The sequence below is a fragment of the Aulonocara stuartgranti genome (assembly GCF_965226115.1).
Source record: "Aulonocara stuartgranti genome assembly, chromosome: 23".
NCBI classification, from domain to species: domain Eukaryota; kingdom Metazoa; phylum Chordata; class Actinopteri; order Cichliformes; family Cichlidae; genus Aulonocara; species Aulonocara stuartgranti.
Window position 1 is genome coordinate 49,053,484 of NC_138958.1, and position 17,577 is coordinate 49,071,060.

The 17,577-nt window shown below is 41.4% G+C and overlaps 2 protein-coding genes across 2 annotated transcripts in view; both read left to right on the plus strand.

The window, feature by feature from the left end:
- The window catches only part of LOC309700381 (ribonuclease inhibitor-like), a gene marked incomplete at its 5' end in the record, with an annotated part of 43,501 nt that extends 41,987 nt beyond the window's left edge, over positions 1-1,514 (plus strand). Inside the window, 2 exons of the mRNA XM_082523901.1 lie at positions 186-359; positions 1,035-1,514. Coding sequence (XP_082380027.1) covers positions 186-359; positions 1,035-1,053 — 193 coding nt within the window. The 3' untranslated portion in view covers positions 1,054-1,514. The remainder of the gene's footprint in view (positions 1-185; positions 360-1,034) is intronic.
- The window catches only part of LOC309701281 (ribonuclease inhibitor-like), a gene marked incomplete at its 5' end in the record, with an annotated part of 286,714 nt that overhangs the window by 154,631 nt on the left and 114,506 nt on the right, over positions 1-17,577 (plus strand). The gene's annotated exons all lie outside the window — the stretch shown is intronic.

The window sequence follows — 17,577 nt, forward strand, 5'->3', positions numbered from 1 at the left end:
CATATAGTCTGAAACTCTGCACAGTTTCCTGTTTGAAGCTGCTTCCTGTTGGCTTCAGCTGTTTGGAGTTTCCATTTTCTAAACTTCTACATTCTGAACCTTCTTCAGCTCTGAACAGATGATGAAACACTGAATGATTTCAAGCACTTTGTCTAATAAACTTACATCTTTCATTCTTTATACAGATTGTGGGACTGTGGTTTGTCAGAGATCAGCTGTGATTATCTGGCAGCAGCACTGAAGTCCAACCCCTCCCATCTGAGAGAGCTGGACCTGTACTTCAACAACCTGAAGGATCCAGATGTGAAGCAGCTGTCTGATCTTCAGCAGAGTCCAGACTACAGACTGGAGACTCTGGGGTCAGTAGAGTGATGGAGTGAGTGGGTGGTGCTGTCAGCAGTATTGTACTAAACACAGTCAGTATGAAACAAAGATCCAGTGTTTCCTGTAAAGCTGCAGCTTCTCAGTGAAGCTGTGAGAGGAGAACGGTGACAGGCTTCAGGATTGGACACAAACACTTCCTGTTTCTCACCTTTATGGTCACCATAGTAACGGCTGACACGCTCTGATCAAACACTGTCAACAGCCAATCAGCTCTCTGAACAAAGCAGCACGCAGACCAATGACTGCATTGATTTCCAAGTTTAAAGCAGTGAAGAACACAGTCTGTAGGTGAGGAAGAATTTAGTGAGAGCAGATGTTTGGATGGAATTCCTCCAGTTAACAGCTGGAACCGTCCATCTGGATTGTTGGGCTTGTTGTTGGGGTTCCTACAGAGCTCAGAGTGGACACACCAAGGTTCTTCTAATGAATGAAAGTCCAAACTCAAACTAGGAGGGAAAAACATTTTCAGCAACTTCAATAAAAATCCAAAGATTAGAAAAAGTGAAGCAACAATGAGTCCTAGTACAGTCCCAGCACTGACGTCCCTGCTGCTCTTTATACTGGATGTGCTGCATCACTGACTGACAGCTGATGAAGAGTCTCTGGAAACACTCGTTTATCTCCTCTGCTCTTCCTCCTTCTCTCTGCAGGTGGAGGCCACGATGGTAAACAGGACGGTGTGTGTGCTGAGAGAGGAGCAGCTGTGTCCTGATGATCCAGAGAGGTTGAAGCAGCAGCAGCTTGTGTGTAGAGACGCTCTGACTGGGCCATGTTACTGGGAGGTGGAGAGGAGAGCTTCATCCAGCAGTGACTGACAGAGGAATGAAGTGCAGATGACTGTCAGTGCTGCAGAGTGAACTGCTCTGAGAACAGCTCCACTGTCAGACACAATGTAGAGTCCAGCATCAGCCCTGTGTGTCCCTCTGGATCTGACAGAGGATCATCAGTGTATCTGGACTGCTCTGCTGCTGCTCTGTCCTTCTACAGTCTCTGCACAGTCTCTGTCTCACTCTGGAAAGATTTTACAACTTGTTGTAATTACAGAACGTTAATATAATATTCAAACATGTGATCTTCTCTTTATTTCTGAATCTTTACCAAATAAAGAAAAACCAAACTAACAAACAGAAGCTGTCGTGTCCTTTTTCACCACATCTGTGAATCTTTTCTGTGTTTTTCCTCTTTTCCTCCTTCCTGCAGCTCCATCTTCATCATTCTGTGTCCAGTATATGTGAACACGTCCAAAGCATCTGAGCCTCATGTTACCCGTTTGTGTGAGTTACGCCTGTCGTTGTGTTGTGGTGTATAAATAAGGGGCAGGAGACAGCGCTGGATCTCTGAGTTCTTTACTCTCAATTTCTGCAACATCTGCAATATCTAGAAATGCAAACCTGTGAGCTGTGTGTGTTGTGCGTCTGCTCGGCCACCTCTCCTCCGGCCGTGCTGGAAGCAGCTGTGCGTTTGACAGTTTTATCGACTCGACAATAATCGAACAAATTAAATGTTCAAAAATATCAACTTAAGCACTTCAAAGTCAACAAAAAGCTTAAAACAATGAAATAATATTTCACTGAAAAAACAACAGCTCATAAGAACGATACACAAAATAATACAGAAACAAACAAATAAAAGTTATTAACCAGGATCCATGTTTTTGTCACAAACACTGAATCAGCTGATTCACTCTTTATGTTTCTGAGTTTGTTTTGTGATTATAGTTCTGGTTTCTGTTTCTGTGTCTTCACTGTGTCCCACGTCTCCTTACTTTGGACTCTGTGTTATATTTCCTGTTTTACTTTGACAGTCCTGTGTTACTGTTTCCTGTCTCGTGTGTAATTGGTGCCAGCTGTGTTTCCCTCCTGTCTCCCGTTCCCTGATTACTAAACTGCGTCCACGCCGCCGGCGCTCCTCTCCACAGCTGGATTCCAGGATTTCAGAGCATCCAGCTGTGGTGAGTGATGGAGACACTTTCTCTGCTCCCTCAGTAATCAGGACAGTTTATTGAACATCAGAGGACATAAAGGACTGTTTTTCACCTGCCCGTTCTGAAGCTGGACATTAAAGACTGCTGGCTTCAAGGACATTAATCCCAGTGTCAGCCAGCCAATAACAGCCTGTGTTTTTCAGCTCTTTAGGAGTCAGAAATGAGAAAGACACAGACTGCTAACCGCTCCCTGCAGGAAATAAGCTCCGCCTCTTCCTGTCCTGTATATGAGGGATTCGGACATGAGACACAATGAGTTTCCTGTTTATTGTGACTTAAAGCGAGCAGCAAAGCCACTAAACTGTGTGTTTCCAGCTGAAGCTGCTTTTTGTGTTGCTCCCACAATCCTGTCTAAAACAGTCAGTGAGGAAAACTCAGTTTATGCTTCCAAGCTCATTGTGAGAGGGCACATTGTGTTCCTGCAAGTGCTGATTTTGTCTGCATCCCTGAGTTTAGTGAGCTGCTTCCAAGGACTTGTGAAGCCCAGTGTGTTAAGGCTGCATCTCCCAGATGTTTCCACCTTTCCAGCACAGACGATAAATTTTCCCACAAAGGCTCAAAGACTGTTTGATTTTGTGAGTGTTGGCCTCAAGAGATTGCTCAGTGAGCACCTGAGTGTTTCTGGGACATCGGACACTAACTGGAACTTCAAGTCTGGTTCTGAAGCTGCACATGCAAAGACTGTTTCTGGTTGTAGAGACCTGGCTGTTCCAGGGATTGTAACCTCCCCAGAGGCTGAGCTGCTGACCTCAGCTGACTCTGGAGCCTTGAAGGTAACTAAGTTTGCACCGCTCGGGTGAGCCATCTCAGCTGCAACAGCCTCCACAGAGAGCTCACGCAAGCTTACCCAGCCTGCTGAGGATTTTATGCAGGTGTCTGGTAAAAGGACGATGCTGCTGTCCAATGAGGCGAGGAGAGAAGTAGCCAAACAGGCGAGAGCCGTGAAGGAGGAACGGCGGGCAGCTCTGGATGCCCGACATAAATACCTGATGAGCAGGTTGGCCGACGCCGGCAGCCTGGAGGAGGCGGCGGTGGAAGACGCCATCGTCTCTGATGACAGAGTAAGTTCAGAGACGTGATCCTTCCTCAGAGTTGAACCTTTGAGTCATTAATGTCTGATTCTTCCAGTTCAGTCTGATCCATGAATTCTTTGCTGCAAACGGATCCAAGAAGCTGATTTTCTTCTATCAGGATGTCAAACAGGTAACTTTGATCACATTTCAATGACTGACACATGAAGGTCTAACCGCTCTTCATAATCTGCTGTCCTGTTTGTTGCAGCGTACTTTGTATTCATATCTTTTAATATCTGCCTTTCTCCCAGAGTCTGTCCTCCCGTCAGTCTTCCTTTGTGGACGCATCAAACTCAGCTGTGGCTCAGAGGAAACTCTTCCTCACTACGGGGAACTCTGAGGTTGGCTTCAGCTTTTTATGTTTAGTTCATGTGAGAATCACAGAAAAATGCTGATATGAGTGGAAGCTTCTGCTGGGAAATTGGCAAAGAGCAGATTATTGAACAGCGAGGCAGACAGTTCATTTCAGTGATGCCAGTTTATTAGAAACGAGGACTGTGGGGCTGCTGGAAGTCAGGACGGCCGTTCTCTGGATAAACCTGACAGCTGAGGTGGAGAGCAGGATTTATCCACAGACGGCTTCTTCCAAGCAAATGTCCTGAACACACCTGAGCTGAGGGTTACACAGTGTGTCCTGTGTGATCTCTGCTTTATGGTGGTTGAATCTCACAAATGTGACCATCAGACCTGACGACTTATTTGTGATGTTTTAATTAAAAATATCCTGGGTGAGGTGTTTGGGGCATGTCCCATGAGGAGGAGTCTCCAGGGCAGACCCAGGACACACTAGAGAGGTTATATCTCTCAGCAGGCCTGGGAATGCCTCAGTATTGTCCTGGATATGCTGGAGGAAGTGGTTGTTTAGGGAGGTCTGGGATTCTCTGCTTAGACTGCTGCACCTGTGACCCGGGACCAGATAAACAGGAAATGGATGTTTGAAATTCAAAGAAATCCTCTTTTAATAATGAGGAAAAAAGACAGCAGGAGATCCATCGCAACTAACAAAACACTTCAAACACATCAATGCATCAACTTTAATCAACTTCATTTGGTTCAAATGAAGGAATCTAACAAAGCACTCACTAAAATGAAACACCAGTTAGTTTCCCGAGCTCAACAGGTCGAACAGCTGAGTTTGGTTTGCGGTGCAGTTTTTATTTCTTCTAGATAACTTGGGTTATTTGCACAGGAAGGTTTTTTAAATGTATTTCTTAAGTACGATCTTATATGGGGGTTGATTTTATAGCATAACAGAATAATGTAATAACTCTAATAGAGTATAAAACATTTGCAGAATGAAGTACAAGGTGAAGAAAAGTCAGAACGTCCCTGTTTGAAAATACAGTCTCAGAAGGTCAGAGATGGACAAATTCAGCTACAGAAACATGTGGCCATTTTTTTTAAAGCCATAGAGCATATTACAGACGACACAAAGAGCAAACACTGTAAACTTCTAACCACAGACCTCACACAGCTCACACACGTCAGAGTGAAGCTGTCATTTCCTGAAGCTTCCACACAAGAGAACTGGCAACAAGGTGGAGTCCTCATGGATCACTAGCAGAGAAATGTGGGTGGGTGCCAGACCACATGGACTCGACTCACTTTCTTTCATACAAAGGAGCAGACTAATGCTGTCATCCTTAAAGACTAACTAGAAACAAGCAGTGCGCTCGCATCGACTCGACTTGTTTTGCAAGTTTGAAGTGAGATGGTACTTTGGAGTCAGCCTCCCGAGATGATGGCTGGCTGGTTTTTGAAAAAAATCTCATATTTATACAATGAGTAGCAGACTTTCCTGACTTGCAGAGGTCAACGTCCTCCTCAGTCATGCGCCATGAGTGGCACAGATACTATTCATCAAATAACTAACATGGCCTTGATTGTTACTCCAGAGACTTATCTGCGATGTAGCTTTATAGCATTTTCATTAGCAATCGTATGATTTGTGTTACAATGACCTTTGTGGACGGGCCCGGACCCCCAGGCCTCGTCCGTGACGCCGACGGTGAGCGCAACGTTTTTGTTTTCTTGCGCTTAAAATAACCTGATCAGCGTTCTGCGGACGGTTTGTTTACATTTCTCACATCTGTGATTGTTCACACGGGTTGGACACGAGCAGAGAGGGCTTTCAAGATGAAAAAGCCAACGTGAAACTTTAACGGACGACAATTGCAAGTTTTCCAATCAAATCTCCGTCACACCCTTCCTTGACCTCATCACGTTATCCACCTTAGTCAAGGAACAGTGGTTCGGGAAAATATGCATTTGTTTTTTGGACCAGTTTAAAACGTATCTCAACTAGTGATGTGCGGATCGATACTGAAATATCGATTCCTCCGATACCCGTCATTGTGTCCGGCCCCTTGGCGTGCACACTCACAACAATGGCTGAGCGTAAACAGAGTCATGTGCAGACGTATTTTACCTCCACGAACAGCTGAGACGTGGTTTGCCATACATGTGGCAAGAATGTGAGGTGTTGTGGTAACACCGCTGACCTGGTCAAACACCTCAGAGTGAATCATATCACAGAATATGACGAGCGTATGTTGAGGCGAACTGAAGAGGAGGAGAGGGAGAGGTGCTGCCAGGGCGAGACAGACGTCTCTCACGGAGTCCTTTAATGCTGCAGGCAGGCAACAAATAGCCACAACTTCAGGTTTTTCATTTCTATATGATAATTCTGCATCATTAAGTGATAAGAACAAGTAATCTGATGTCCTGTGATCATTACGACGCTATAATTTGAGATAAAATAAAAGATAGAGTAAAAAAAATAAGTTTTTGTTCAGAGTATCGGTATCAGATCAGTATCGTCGATACCACCCTGAATTTTACTTGGTATCGGATCGGAAAGGAAATCAGTGGAAATCAAATCCTGCTTCTACAGGTGTCCAGTTCATTCACTCTGACCCCTCCAGATAAGCGTTGCCAGTTCTCACTGTGCTGTAGATCACATTTTCTTGTGTTTGGGGTTATAACGGTTACTTTTGAGGTCTGTGTTATAAAGCAAGTTAATCCTGAATTTAACTGGAGAAGACAAATTCCCACTGCGTGGTGTAGTGCACAGCCAGGCATTCTTTACATTAGTTCGTTTGACAAAACCAAAAAGCCGAAAGTATTTACTTGGAGTTTGGTTTGATGAAATAAGTGCCAGAATCAGTGAATACAAATGATTCCAATGACATGAAAACTGGTGGAAGGACAAATCCCTCAAGAAAAGCACGACTAGCACATTAAGTTTGTTTGTAATCATCATCATCTCTAACACCATGCGCACAACAGTGATTTTGTTACAGAACACTAAGATAGTAAAATCTGGGAAATGATGATATTTCTTTCCAAAACTTCCTGTCTGGAAGACATTAAAGCTGCTGTGCCACCTGCAGCTTCTTTCAATCTATGTTATGTGAATATATCTTTTTTTTTTGGGTTTGAACATCCATTCAAACTCACTCTCTGCCTAGCAAGTCTCATTCCCTCATTTCCTTGGGGTCCAGCTTCACATACGTGGCACTGAGCCTTTTCCTTTGTCACCTCTTTCTGCTACATGCCTAGCCTCCCAGTTTCTTGGTCTATTTTCTTCATTTCGCTAACTACACTTCTTTTTCTTTGTAAATCTCTTCCTTCAAATACTTTCAAAATCACTTTTCTTTTTTCCCTTTCTTCTGTGCAGAGAAGACGTCAAAGCCCTTCTTGGCAGTTTATCTCAATAAAGCTGTACTATCCCAGCCATCTGGTAAGTCTTCCCTACTACCCAGAGCCTGTTTATACTCCTGCATGTCTCTGCCTTCACTCACTTCCTCTTCTTGATGTCCAAACTCATCCTTCAAACTACCATTTGATGCTGCATAGCTGCATTCTCCCTGACACCTCCTTGTCTCCTGTCTTTTTGATTTCACCTTCTGCATAATATTTAGTTGCCCTGTGTGCAGCTTCCTCCACTTTCATATATTTCTACAAGTTCCTCCCTGTTCTTGAAGTATGTGTGCACCACGGCCATTTCCACTTGGAAAATCTGCCCCACATCTGTCTTTCTAGATTTCTCTCCTAAACACCACACCTACCCAACACCTCATAACCTCTGTTCCCTTCACCTAAATGTCCATTGAAGTCTGTGTCAATCACCACTGTAGTATGTGGTCTCTTGCACACAAAATGTGTCTACCCTCCACCTCCATAATATGAGTCCGCCAGCCCTCCCATTGCCAGTCAGAGTCCACAACAAGTCAAAAACATAAACAGCTCGAACGTATTATTTATTTAAAAAAGAGAGAGAGAGAGAGAGAGAGAGAGAGAGAGAGAGAGAGAGAGAGAGAGAGAGAGAGAGAGAGCTCAGTTGTCCTTGCTCTAGCATCAAGAGTCAGTGACTGGCTGTTCACTGCAGGCTCAGCAGTCCAATGGCCGATCAGCAACAAAACAAATAAAAAAATAAGACACGTTCTTGATTATGACAACAAACCACATCCAAAAAAATATGACAGCAACACTTTAAGTTTTGTGTGCATTCATCATGTGCAACTCTGCAGAAAGTCTCATGTCAAGGATGTGTGGACAGGGGGGCTATTAAAAAGTTCCAGTATACAGAATAGAAAACCATCAAATGAATGAAATAAAATCTGTTGTCACAGTGGTTTTTGAAGGAACAATTACTTCACAGATGGACAGCCTCACTATATTTGAGTTAAACCTGATGATACACACTTCACGTCACCCTAGTTACATGTTTTTATTTGCCATGTGTATGTTATCCAAGGGAGGAAAAAAATGAAAAAGAAAACTTTTGATGTGTCCAGACATTTCTTCACATCAGCTGCCAGCAACCAGTTTCAGCATGTACAACTGTTGCAGTAAGTGTGCTCATGCAGACCAACTATGCTGGTCCACTGTTCTTAATGGTGCTGCATGTTGAGAAAGAAGTGAAACAAATGTTTTGTTTAACAAGTCCACTAGTGTTAGAATAACTTGGCATTTCCAATCTGTTTCTGCTGTAGTTCAATGAAAGGTTTCAGTTACTTAAGTTTGAGAAAAAACCAAAAAACCAAATTGCGTTTACAATTGTAGTTTCATCTTGTTATAAGATATTTGAAATAAAAACAAACAAAAAACATGAACAAACAAACCACAAACAAACAAACCACAAACAAACAAACCACAAACAAACAAACCACAAACAAACAAACCACAAACAAACAAACCACTACATTTTCAGAAATATTTCTGCAGTCTGATTTACAAGTATAAACTTTCTGACCAAAACGCCACAATTTCATCCCTCAAACAAGTTGTCAACTGTGTCAACGACCAATGAGGACATCACTGCTACACTTGATGATACTCACACCTTGAAAAAGTGCAAAGGTTTCCCAACAGGACTTTGACGGTTGGTCTTCTTGATCAAGCTATAATCTGTTCTCATCAAAACCACCATAAAACCAGTTTGACAGGATGATGCTGATAAATCCCTCTAGACCTTTTTGTGACAGTATTAAAAGCTTGCTGGAAATTCTCTGTACTCATATTTGTGCTCAGTATCTGTAGGAGCCATTTTTGTGTGGGTACCTCATGTATGCCACTAGGGGTCACCTTTTGTGTTACATATGGTGTGTCTATTTAAGGTAGATAGGTCATTAGCAGCAGGTGTGTTGTTGTTGGGAAGGAGCAAACAGATTGTGACCGCTGCGCTGTTATGTTAAATTGTGTTGGAATAAAGAATCTAAAGGACAAGATAAGTATGGTTTCAGTTATTGAACTAAGTTTAATACGTTTATTCATACCAGTGACATTGCATTAACCTGCCAACAAACAGCTCAGTGGCTTTAAATGTAGGCTTAGCCTCGACAGCATCTATAACACCATTAAAATGCAGTAATGGCCACACAAAAAATAAAACGTGACCATATTCAGTTTAAGCCATTTTATGTGGTTTAGTTTATACACTTGAATCACAGTAGATGATAGCTTTCTGTTTTTAAATGTCTCCATTTATTGCAAACACTATAGTTACTGTTCTGCCTTTTATAAGGTAAACTGGATATTATGGTTGCAAACGGCCCTAGAGCTCCCTCTAGTGGCTGCTTTGTAATATGGGTTTGACTACTTTGGGAAAGGAACAATGAGAAGGTGAAAAAATCAAAGATGGCGGAAAGTTATCGTTCTAAGCTGATATGGACCTTAAAATGTTGTTGCCTTGGACAAGATATGTCTGTAAGTATGAGTGACGATAAAATAATTATTATCTTTTGTTTTGTGTAAAAATGGTACGATAATTTGTACATTTGAAAGTTTTATCTTGTTATCAAATCACTTTGATTGTCACATCACATGTGCAGGTACACTGGTACAGTACATGTGAGTGAAATTCTTGTTTGCGAGCTTCACAAGCAACAGAGGTGTGCAAAAATACAATAACGTAAAACAAGCAAAATATAAGAACGGCTAAATCTGAGACTAATAAATATATGTACAATATATAATAGTACATGCATTACTGGATGTGTATACTAAATATGTTTTTCTACACGCGCGTGTGTGTGTGTACATATTTTACAAATTAAATAGAGTAAACAATAAAATAAAATATACAGAGGTTGGTAGTTGGACATGTGCAAAACAAGTGGCATTTATATACAGTGTGGAGTGCATAATGTTGAAGTTCCAGTAGTGAAGCTGAGGTGTCTATGACGTGTTCAGCAGTCTGATGGCCTGGTGGAAAAAGCTGTCTCTCAGTCTGCTGGTTGGGGACCGGATGCTGCAGAACCTCCTTCCTGATGGAAGCAGTCTGAACAGTTGATGGCTGGGGGGACTGGAGTCCTTGATGATCCTCCCCGCTTTCCTCAGGCACCGCTTCCTGTAGATGTCTTGGAGGGAGGGAAGCTCACCTCCAATTATCCGTTCAGAACACCGCACTACTCGCTGGAGAGCTTTGCAGTTGTAGGCGGTGCTGTTGCCGTACCAGGTGGTGATGCATCCAGTGAGGATGCTCTCAATGGCACAGCGATAGAAGGTCCTGAGGATGCGGGGGCTCATGCCAAATCTTTTCAGTCTCCTGAGAAAGAAGAGGCGCTGCTGCGCCTTCTTCACTGTTTTGTTTATGTGTCCTGACTACGTAAGATCCTCAGCCAGATGTACCCCAAGGAAGCGGAAGCTGCTCACTCTCCACAGCAGCGCCGTTGATGGTGATGGGGGTGTGTACTTCTCTGCACCTCATGGGGGATGAGGTGCAGAGAAGTACACACCCCTGTGGAGCACCAGTGTTCAGTGTGATGGGGGATGAGGTGATGCTGCCCAGTCTGAATACTTGGCGTCTATCAGACAGGAAGTTAAGGATCCAGCTGCAGAGGGAGCTGCTCAGTCCTAGATCCTGCAGATTCCTGTCCAGCTTCGAGGGAACGATGGTATTGAATACTGAGCTGTAATCTACTGTTAGCTTGCAGTAAGAGTGTAACAAGCTAGTTTACAATGTTAGTTAGCTAATACAGTATTTTGTACTTTCAGTTTTACGATGGTCAAAGAGAAGGCAATGGTCAGAGGCCATTCTTCAATAAATCAGCACAGAAAGGAAAATAAGTCTGGTTATTGGAGCATCGTTATCTCGCTGTCTAGCTGGTGAAACTAAGGAACTCAGGGCGAGGACAGCAAAGTTACCAAAGGGGAAAAACTATCAAATTAAAACTGCATCATCTCAAAAATCACAAGTTTCTCTACAATGTGTTTATTCTAGGGTTGCAGTTATTCATCATTTTAGTCATAAAGTATTTTATTGATTGTTCGAAAATTGAATTGGATTAGAAATAGTTTTCTTATTAATGAGCAATAATTATTATTATTCCAAAGAGAAAACACACGGGTCTTTTGGTTACCATTTTAGAAATTGCCATCCTTTAATGATTCATCTGTTAAAAAAAATATTTTGACTGCTTTTATCTAAAAAATATTTTGAGATGCTGAAATGCTGAAATAATAATAATAAAAAAACAGACACTGATGTCAACATAAAGGTAAACACGCAATTTAGTTTCTTTAGTTTCTGGTTCTCTCCTGTATGGACTAGAGAACGCACGATACCACTTTTTTGTGTCCAGTATCGATATGAATCCGATACAGCGTATTTTTATAATCAATAAAACAGTTTTTTTAATATCTTTCTTTATTTTGTATAAGTTCATACTCAAGTTTTAAAAAATAAAACATTAAAGTTATTTAGTTATACCTGTATGCAAAAAACACACTGCACCCAAAATATTTCATAGTTCAGCAACACTGATCAATCTAATAAACTTAAACCTGCTCCATCCTCCCTATTCTGGTATTTTAAAGAGTACTTAGCAGAAATATTAAACAACCTAAGTAATAGGGTTGCAAACTCCCAGCAAAAAAAAAAAACTAAAGGGAACCATCGCCCACCCTCTGCCTCGTGATGCTTAATCGACATAATCGACTTTAATTTAATGCATGTATTTAAAAAAAATGCACAGAAATCAATTATTTTTCAACAACAATTAAATAGATTCAACATCTTTCTTCAACAGAACTGCAGACTGCACAGATGGTATCTTCCCAAAGGAAAAAGTACTATAACTTACTAGGGTATATATTAGACTTAATAGTTACTATATACAATATTTGTCATGGTCTACGGTGGGTGGCTGAAGTTTCCATTAGGCTCCTGAACTGACCTGGGATCTGCCCCTGGGCAGGGCCAACTCCAGCTCCTGCACACCTGGAGCCTATTGCAGGCAATCAAGCCAGAGGGATTTAAACCACACATTGATGTTCATTCACTGCCAGTTCGTCATCAACACATGTTGGTAATAGGCCGTATACGTTAAGTTCTTGCTGTGATTTATCCTGTTAAACACAACTCTCTTGTACTACAGTTGCTGTACCCACCTTGGCTCACACTCCACCTCCGGACTCAGGATACCTAGTGATCATTCTGGAAATCTCCCTCAGTGTGACTGTTCCCCACTCAGCTCCGTTCCGCATCTCAGGCCTCATTCCCTCGCCCTAGCCACGTTCCCCACGCCACACCAAGGCTCCACGTCTCGTCATTTTTTGTCTTTGCCACGTTTTTTCTCTTGCACTTAAAACGTAATAAACTGTTACATCATCTACTGTCTCCGCTCTGGGTTTCTGCACCTGAGTCCTATTCGGTACCGGCCATCCGTCGCCGTGACAATATTAGATTTCTATACATTTTACGTTAGATAAAAACTTTGGTTGTAAGATTCAGATAATTATTTATTAAAAGCGAGACATTTTAAACGAGAATAAGAAAGAAAAGTATTTCTTTGTGCCCCCCTTTTCCCTGTTAATGCCCCAGCTGGCCCCCTGGCAAAACTGTGCTAGACCCGCCCCTGCACAGTTACCAGCTGTCAGCTACTTATAGCATTAGGCATTAAAGTAATATTAAATAAATTCTAACAACAGCTTATCAAGCTTAAACGTGCTGCTGTGGTTTATCTGCTGGTTTCCTCTTTCTGGCGCAAAGTGGGAAACAAACAAGAGAGACGGAACTTGCGATCAGCTGATCATTGATTAGTTTCATGATTGAAGTAGCAGCAGGAGAGGGAGGGGGAGAGGAGGCGCGGCAGTCGCTCCATATATCGGTTGTTAAGCTTAACGTGGGAATGCGTTACAAACATTGAGAGAGAAACTTACAAACTTGCTTTACTTCTCTAGGACAGCTTTCACTGAGAAGAAATGCCGATTTGGAAACATGTAGCGAGGCGCTAAATGCTCCACCAGACAACCGAGAGGTCTCTTGTTGTCACATGCAAGAAAGCATGCTCTGAAGAATATCCAGGTAGATAACTGTGGCGATATGTTGGTTATATTACTTTAAAGTGCAACTGGCTAATTCTTATTTTAGCCAACTCGAAAAGTAAAAATGATGCAACGACCTTGAAATAACACATTTATCTCACTGAAACATGTCATTTAAATAAAAACATTTACTGAAATTAAAATAAATATACTGAATATAATATGGCTCAGATTTAATGGAATATAATGATCCTTTTGTGTTGCTGTTAAAGAAAGGGATAATGTGTGATTACTGTTTTTAAACTATGGGCTACAAACTAAATCCTTTTATTATTTCTGTCCTCGGTTTTAACTCATTAATAATCATTAGGATGAAGCCCCCTAAAAAACAACGTAAAGGTCATGAAAATGTAAACAATTTGGCATTTTGATGATGCATCATCCACATTAAAAAGTAGAGATCATATCAGCCCTGTATTTACTTGTATCGGATACATAAAAAATCTTTCCGTATCACACAGCACTACAGAAAGCTCTTTTCTAGGGTTGTATTAAACATCTGTAACTACCGTAACTCCTGATCCATTTCCTCAATTAAAAGAAGTCCAATGATTCCTGAGAGCAGCAACTCTGCACTTTTCATTAATATTTGCATCATTACGGTAATCCCAGGTACATTGTTGCAGCAGCCCCGTGAAGGCAAAGGTTGAGAGAATAGTGAGTGAGCGTGATGGAACAATGTTATCACACGTTTGGCTTCTTTTTACCATGTTTGTTTCTTTTGTTCTTTCATGTGTTATTTATCAAGATTTGGATGGTGTTCTGCCTCGAGTTACCATAATGTCCCTAACATCACAAAAAAGCACAGAGTTGCTGCTTTCAAGAACTGCTGGAATTTTTCATTTGCCCCAATGGTTCAAGACTGAAGTTAGGCTAAAAACACTGGGACCAGTTTAAATGGGTTCATGTGTGTCAGCTGCATCGTCACTGCTGCTCTTATGTTATGTGTTTTTGTTGAAAACTAGGTGCTGTTTGGGCTTAATGATGTCAAACTTTTCATTCACTTGTTTGCTCCTAAATACGTTTCTATTGCAGGTCTTTTCCAGTTGAAAATGTGAGTGAGCACTACACAAATTAGTGACACTGAAATACACTGAAAAGAAAAACAACTAAACTAAATCCAAACAAAAACAACTAAACGAAGTAGTTACACACGTTATAGAATATATATACTGGGCATACAAGCCTGGCCTAAGCTTTCTGTCAGGAAGACTGCAGCAGTCCAGGAGTTGGGTTAACTGTCTTTAAGTCCCACAGAAGAAATGTTTACATCAAAGTGCTTGCCAGGCTTAATCCAAATTAGGTACAGCCATACTTGAACTTATCATTGTATAGTATGTGGGACTATGAGCAATGGTTTTCTGGAAACAGAAACAGGCAATTTTATCATTAGTAGAGTCACAAATAACTAGAAAAACAATTGAAAACATAATGTACTCAACACAGCAAAATCTCACAATATCCACAAGGGGTCACTATAGCTCATATATTGCCTAAATAGCACGTCATACAAATTGCCAATCATAAGGCACGGACATGGCAAGCTAGCCACAGTTAAACTAAACAATAGAAAAGTCCTTTATTTGTAATCTGGATGTAATGACTGCGGGAGATTACAGCCACTGCTATTAACTTAGTGCCAAATAATCCTACCAACATGGTATCAAAGAACTGAGGCATAACTTTAACATGCACAAACAATTATAACAGCTTCATGCGAGTCATCCTGCCAAAAGGACTAACACTCACAGGTTCATAAACACACAACTTAATCACACGAAACAACTGCGATGCTCTGCAGTGGCACCTTTAGTCACTCCCACTCTGCGTGCTGAGCACATGCCCACTGATACGCTTATTTCCTTTGAGTGTGCTTGATTTCTGCCTCTAGACATTCTGAGGCCGAGTCAGAGCAGGAAACTTGAGCACACGTGGTCTCATTAAATCAGACAGCTGGAGTCATTTAAAAAGGATCTTTTAAGCAGTGCTGTCCCTCAGCTTCATAGTAGATCCATCTATGGATCAGTTTGAAAATCCTAGCTGTCTTCTTTCTAGTTATCATGTTACAAGATTTTAAGAAAACTTGAACGCTGATCATGAGTTGAATGCCACTGATCTTCAAAATCATCCAAGCTTTTTGATAAATGCACACAAAAGTCGGGTGTCCATGCCACCCGCATGCAAGGTGACAAAAATACCCCAATCAGCCTTTCAAGCTGACAGCTAAAGAAACCATTTCACCAGATTTAGCTTCTTGGATATTGTGTTCACTATACTGTGTTCAAAATGTACTTCTCATTTAATAGAAGAAATGTAATCATGTCAATATAGAGGATTTCAAATTCTCACTCCGGTAATTAAAAAAAAGAAAAAAGTAGGATAAGACATGAGAAACTCCTTGAAAAGGACAGTCTCCATTATAGCACCTCATGGAAGCTTTGTTAGACGACCTGTCATTAAAAACTAGAAAGACCATCCAGCATCGGGAGCTTTCAGACTTCCAGGTATGACAACAAGCCTATTGCTGGTTTGCCCACTCTGACTGTGTCAGTATTTGCTCCACATACCAACTGCTCTGACCCTAAAGTAAGCCAGAATCCCACACAGCCACATGTAGGCACATTCTAACCACAAAGAATAACTGGGGATTCTTCATCCTGTAAACATCCTGAACAACTGGTTTTGGTGGTTTGATGGGAACAGATCCTCACCTGATCAGGAATACCAACGATCACCCCACCACTCATGTCTTGTTGGGAAATGTTTGCAGTCCTCAAGCTGTGAAAGTCATCAGGTGCAGCAGTCATGAATACCATGTAAACATCCCTGTTGGTAGGACAAAGAAATAACAGTGGGATTCATTCGAGAAAACAGAACTTGTTTGATTCCCTGTCTGACAAAAAGAAATTAATGCAACGTAAAAATTCGATTTAAAAAATCAGCAGCATCATATGTAACCAGGTCCTAAATTACATATTGTTATAATTACACAAAATTTGTTCTAAAGCCCAAACTGCTCCTGGTATATCTGACTTTTAGCACCTCCAAGCCTGTAGTCATCTTGGTTATTAGTTAGGCCCCTCCCCCGTGTGTCGCTATGTGTATAGGCACTGTTAATGCTAGCATGAACAGATCATTCTTGCTGGCTGTTGTAGTGGCTTGAGCTAACTCTCATCCCAACTGTTTATATTTGGTTACAGGAGCTGGAGTGGGCATTAATGCTCCACAATTTACAAGCTGGGACCTGCCGCTAATCCATGGTTAAAGCCTTTACCCACATCAACACTGCAGGCAGAGGCTAACATCTGCAATACTATTAATAATTACACATAACTGTAGCAACAACAAAGAGAGGCTCGAACAAGAAAGGCTTGAAACCCTTAGAAAAGACTGATCAGAGTTGGTTCAATGAACTCTGATCATGTTCATTCGGAGTTAAGCTCGTGTGTGTTTAGAGACAGAAAGCCATCATGTTACCAGGATTCTCCAGAGAAACACAGAAATAAAGAGCAGAGCCTCCATCTTCATTTAGTGGACAGAGGAATATGATCACAAATCAGTGTGGGCCAAAATTTGTATCTTAAAAACTAGGAGGGGATAAAGTTATACCAACATACTGTAATATTTTTATAATATACACTAGCAAACTTTCATGCTGTGTGTGATATTAAAAATATTGTATTGTGTGATATCACATTCTATTGTGATCCAGCATTTTAATCTGACCTTTGATTTCTAAATGCTTCATTAAACTGTCAAATATACAAATATAGACAACTGTGGGATTTGTCTAAAGTATTTGCATATGCCATAGAAATGTTAGCACTCACAGTTTACTGGGCAAGGTTTATGCAACGTTTCAACAAGACCAGTCCACTTATGACAAACGCGATCATACGAGCATTATAGTACGATGCAGTCTCTGCATGATATGACTATCTATTCAGCTGTAACCTGACAGGGACAAAGTCTAGGAGACAGAAACTGAAGATAGACACCATTTACTGATGGACCTGTTATATTAGGTGACAATTCCACGTGAAAGTCAAAAGAAATGAATACATACACGGCAAGTCTTTATGAGGCAAACATGATGTGCATCTCACACGAAAGCGATTTAGGTGATTTTCTGTGAGAAATGTGTAAAAAGATCCGTACTCTGAATTTCAGATACTATTGATCTGTTTGTTGTGTGTCTGAGGGTTTACGCAGGGACGTTTTGTGTAAGCACTGATTGCTACAGTAGCATCCAATCAATGCTTACAGTGCAAAGAAACTGGCCTACAGTCTGACAGCTGCATTAAT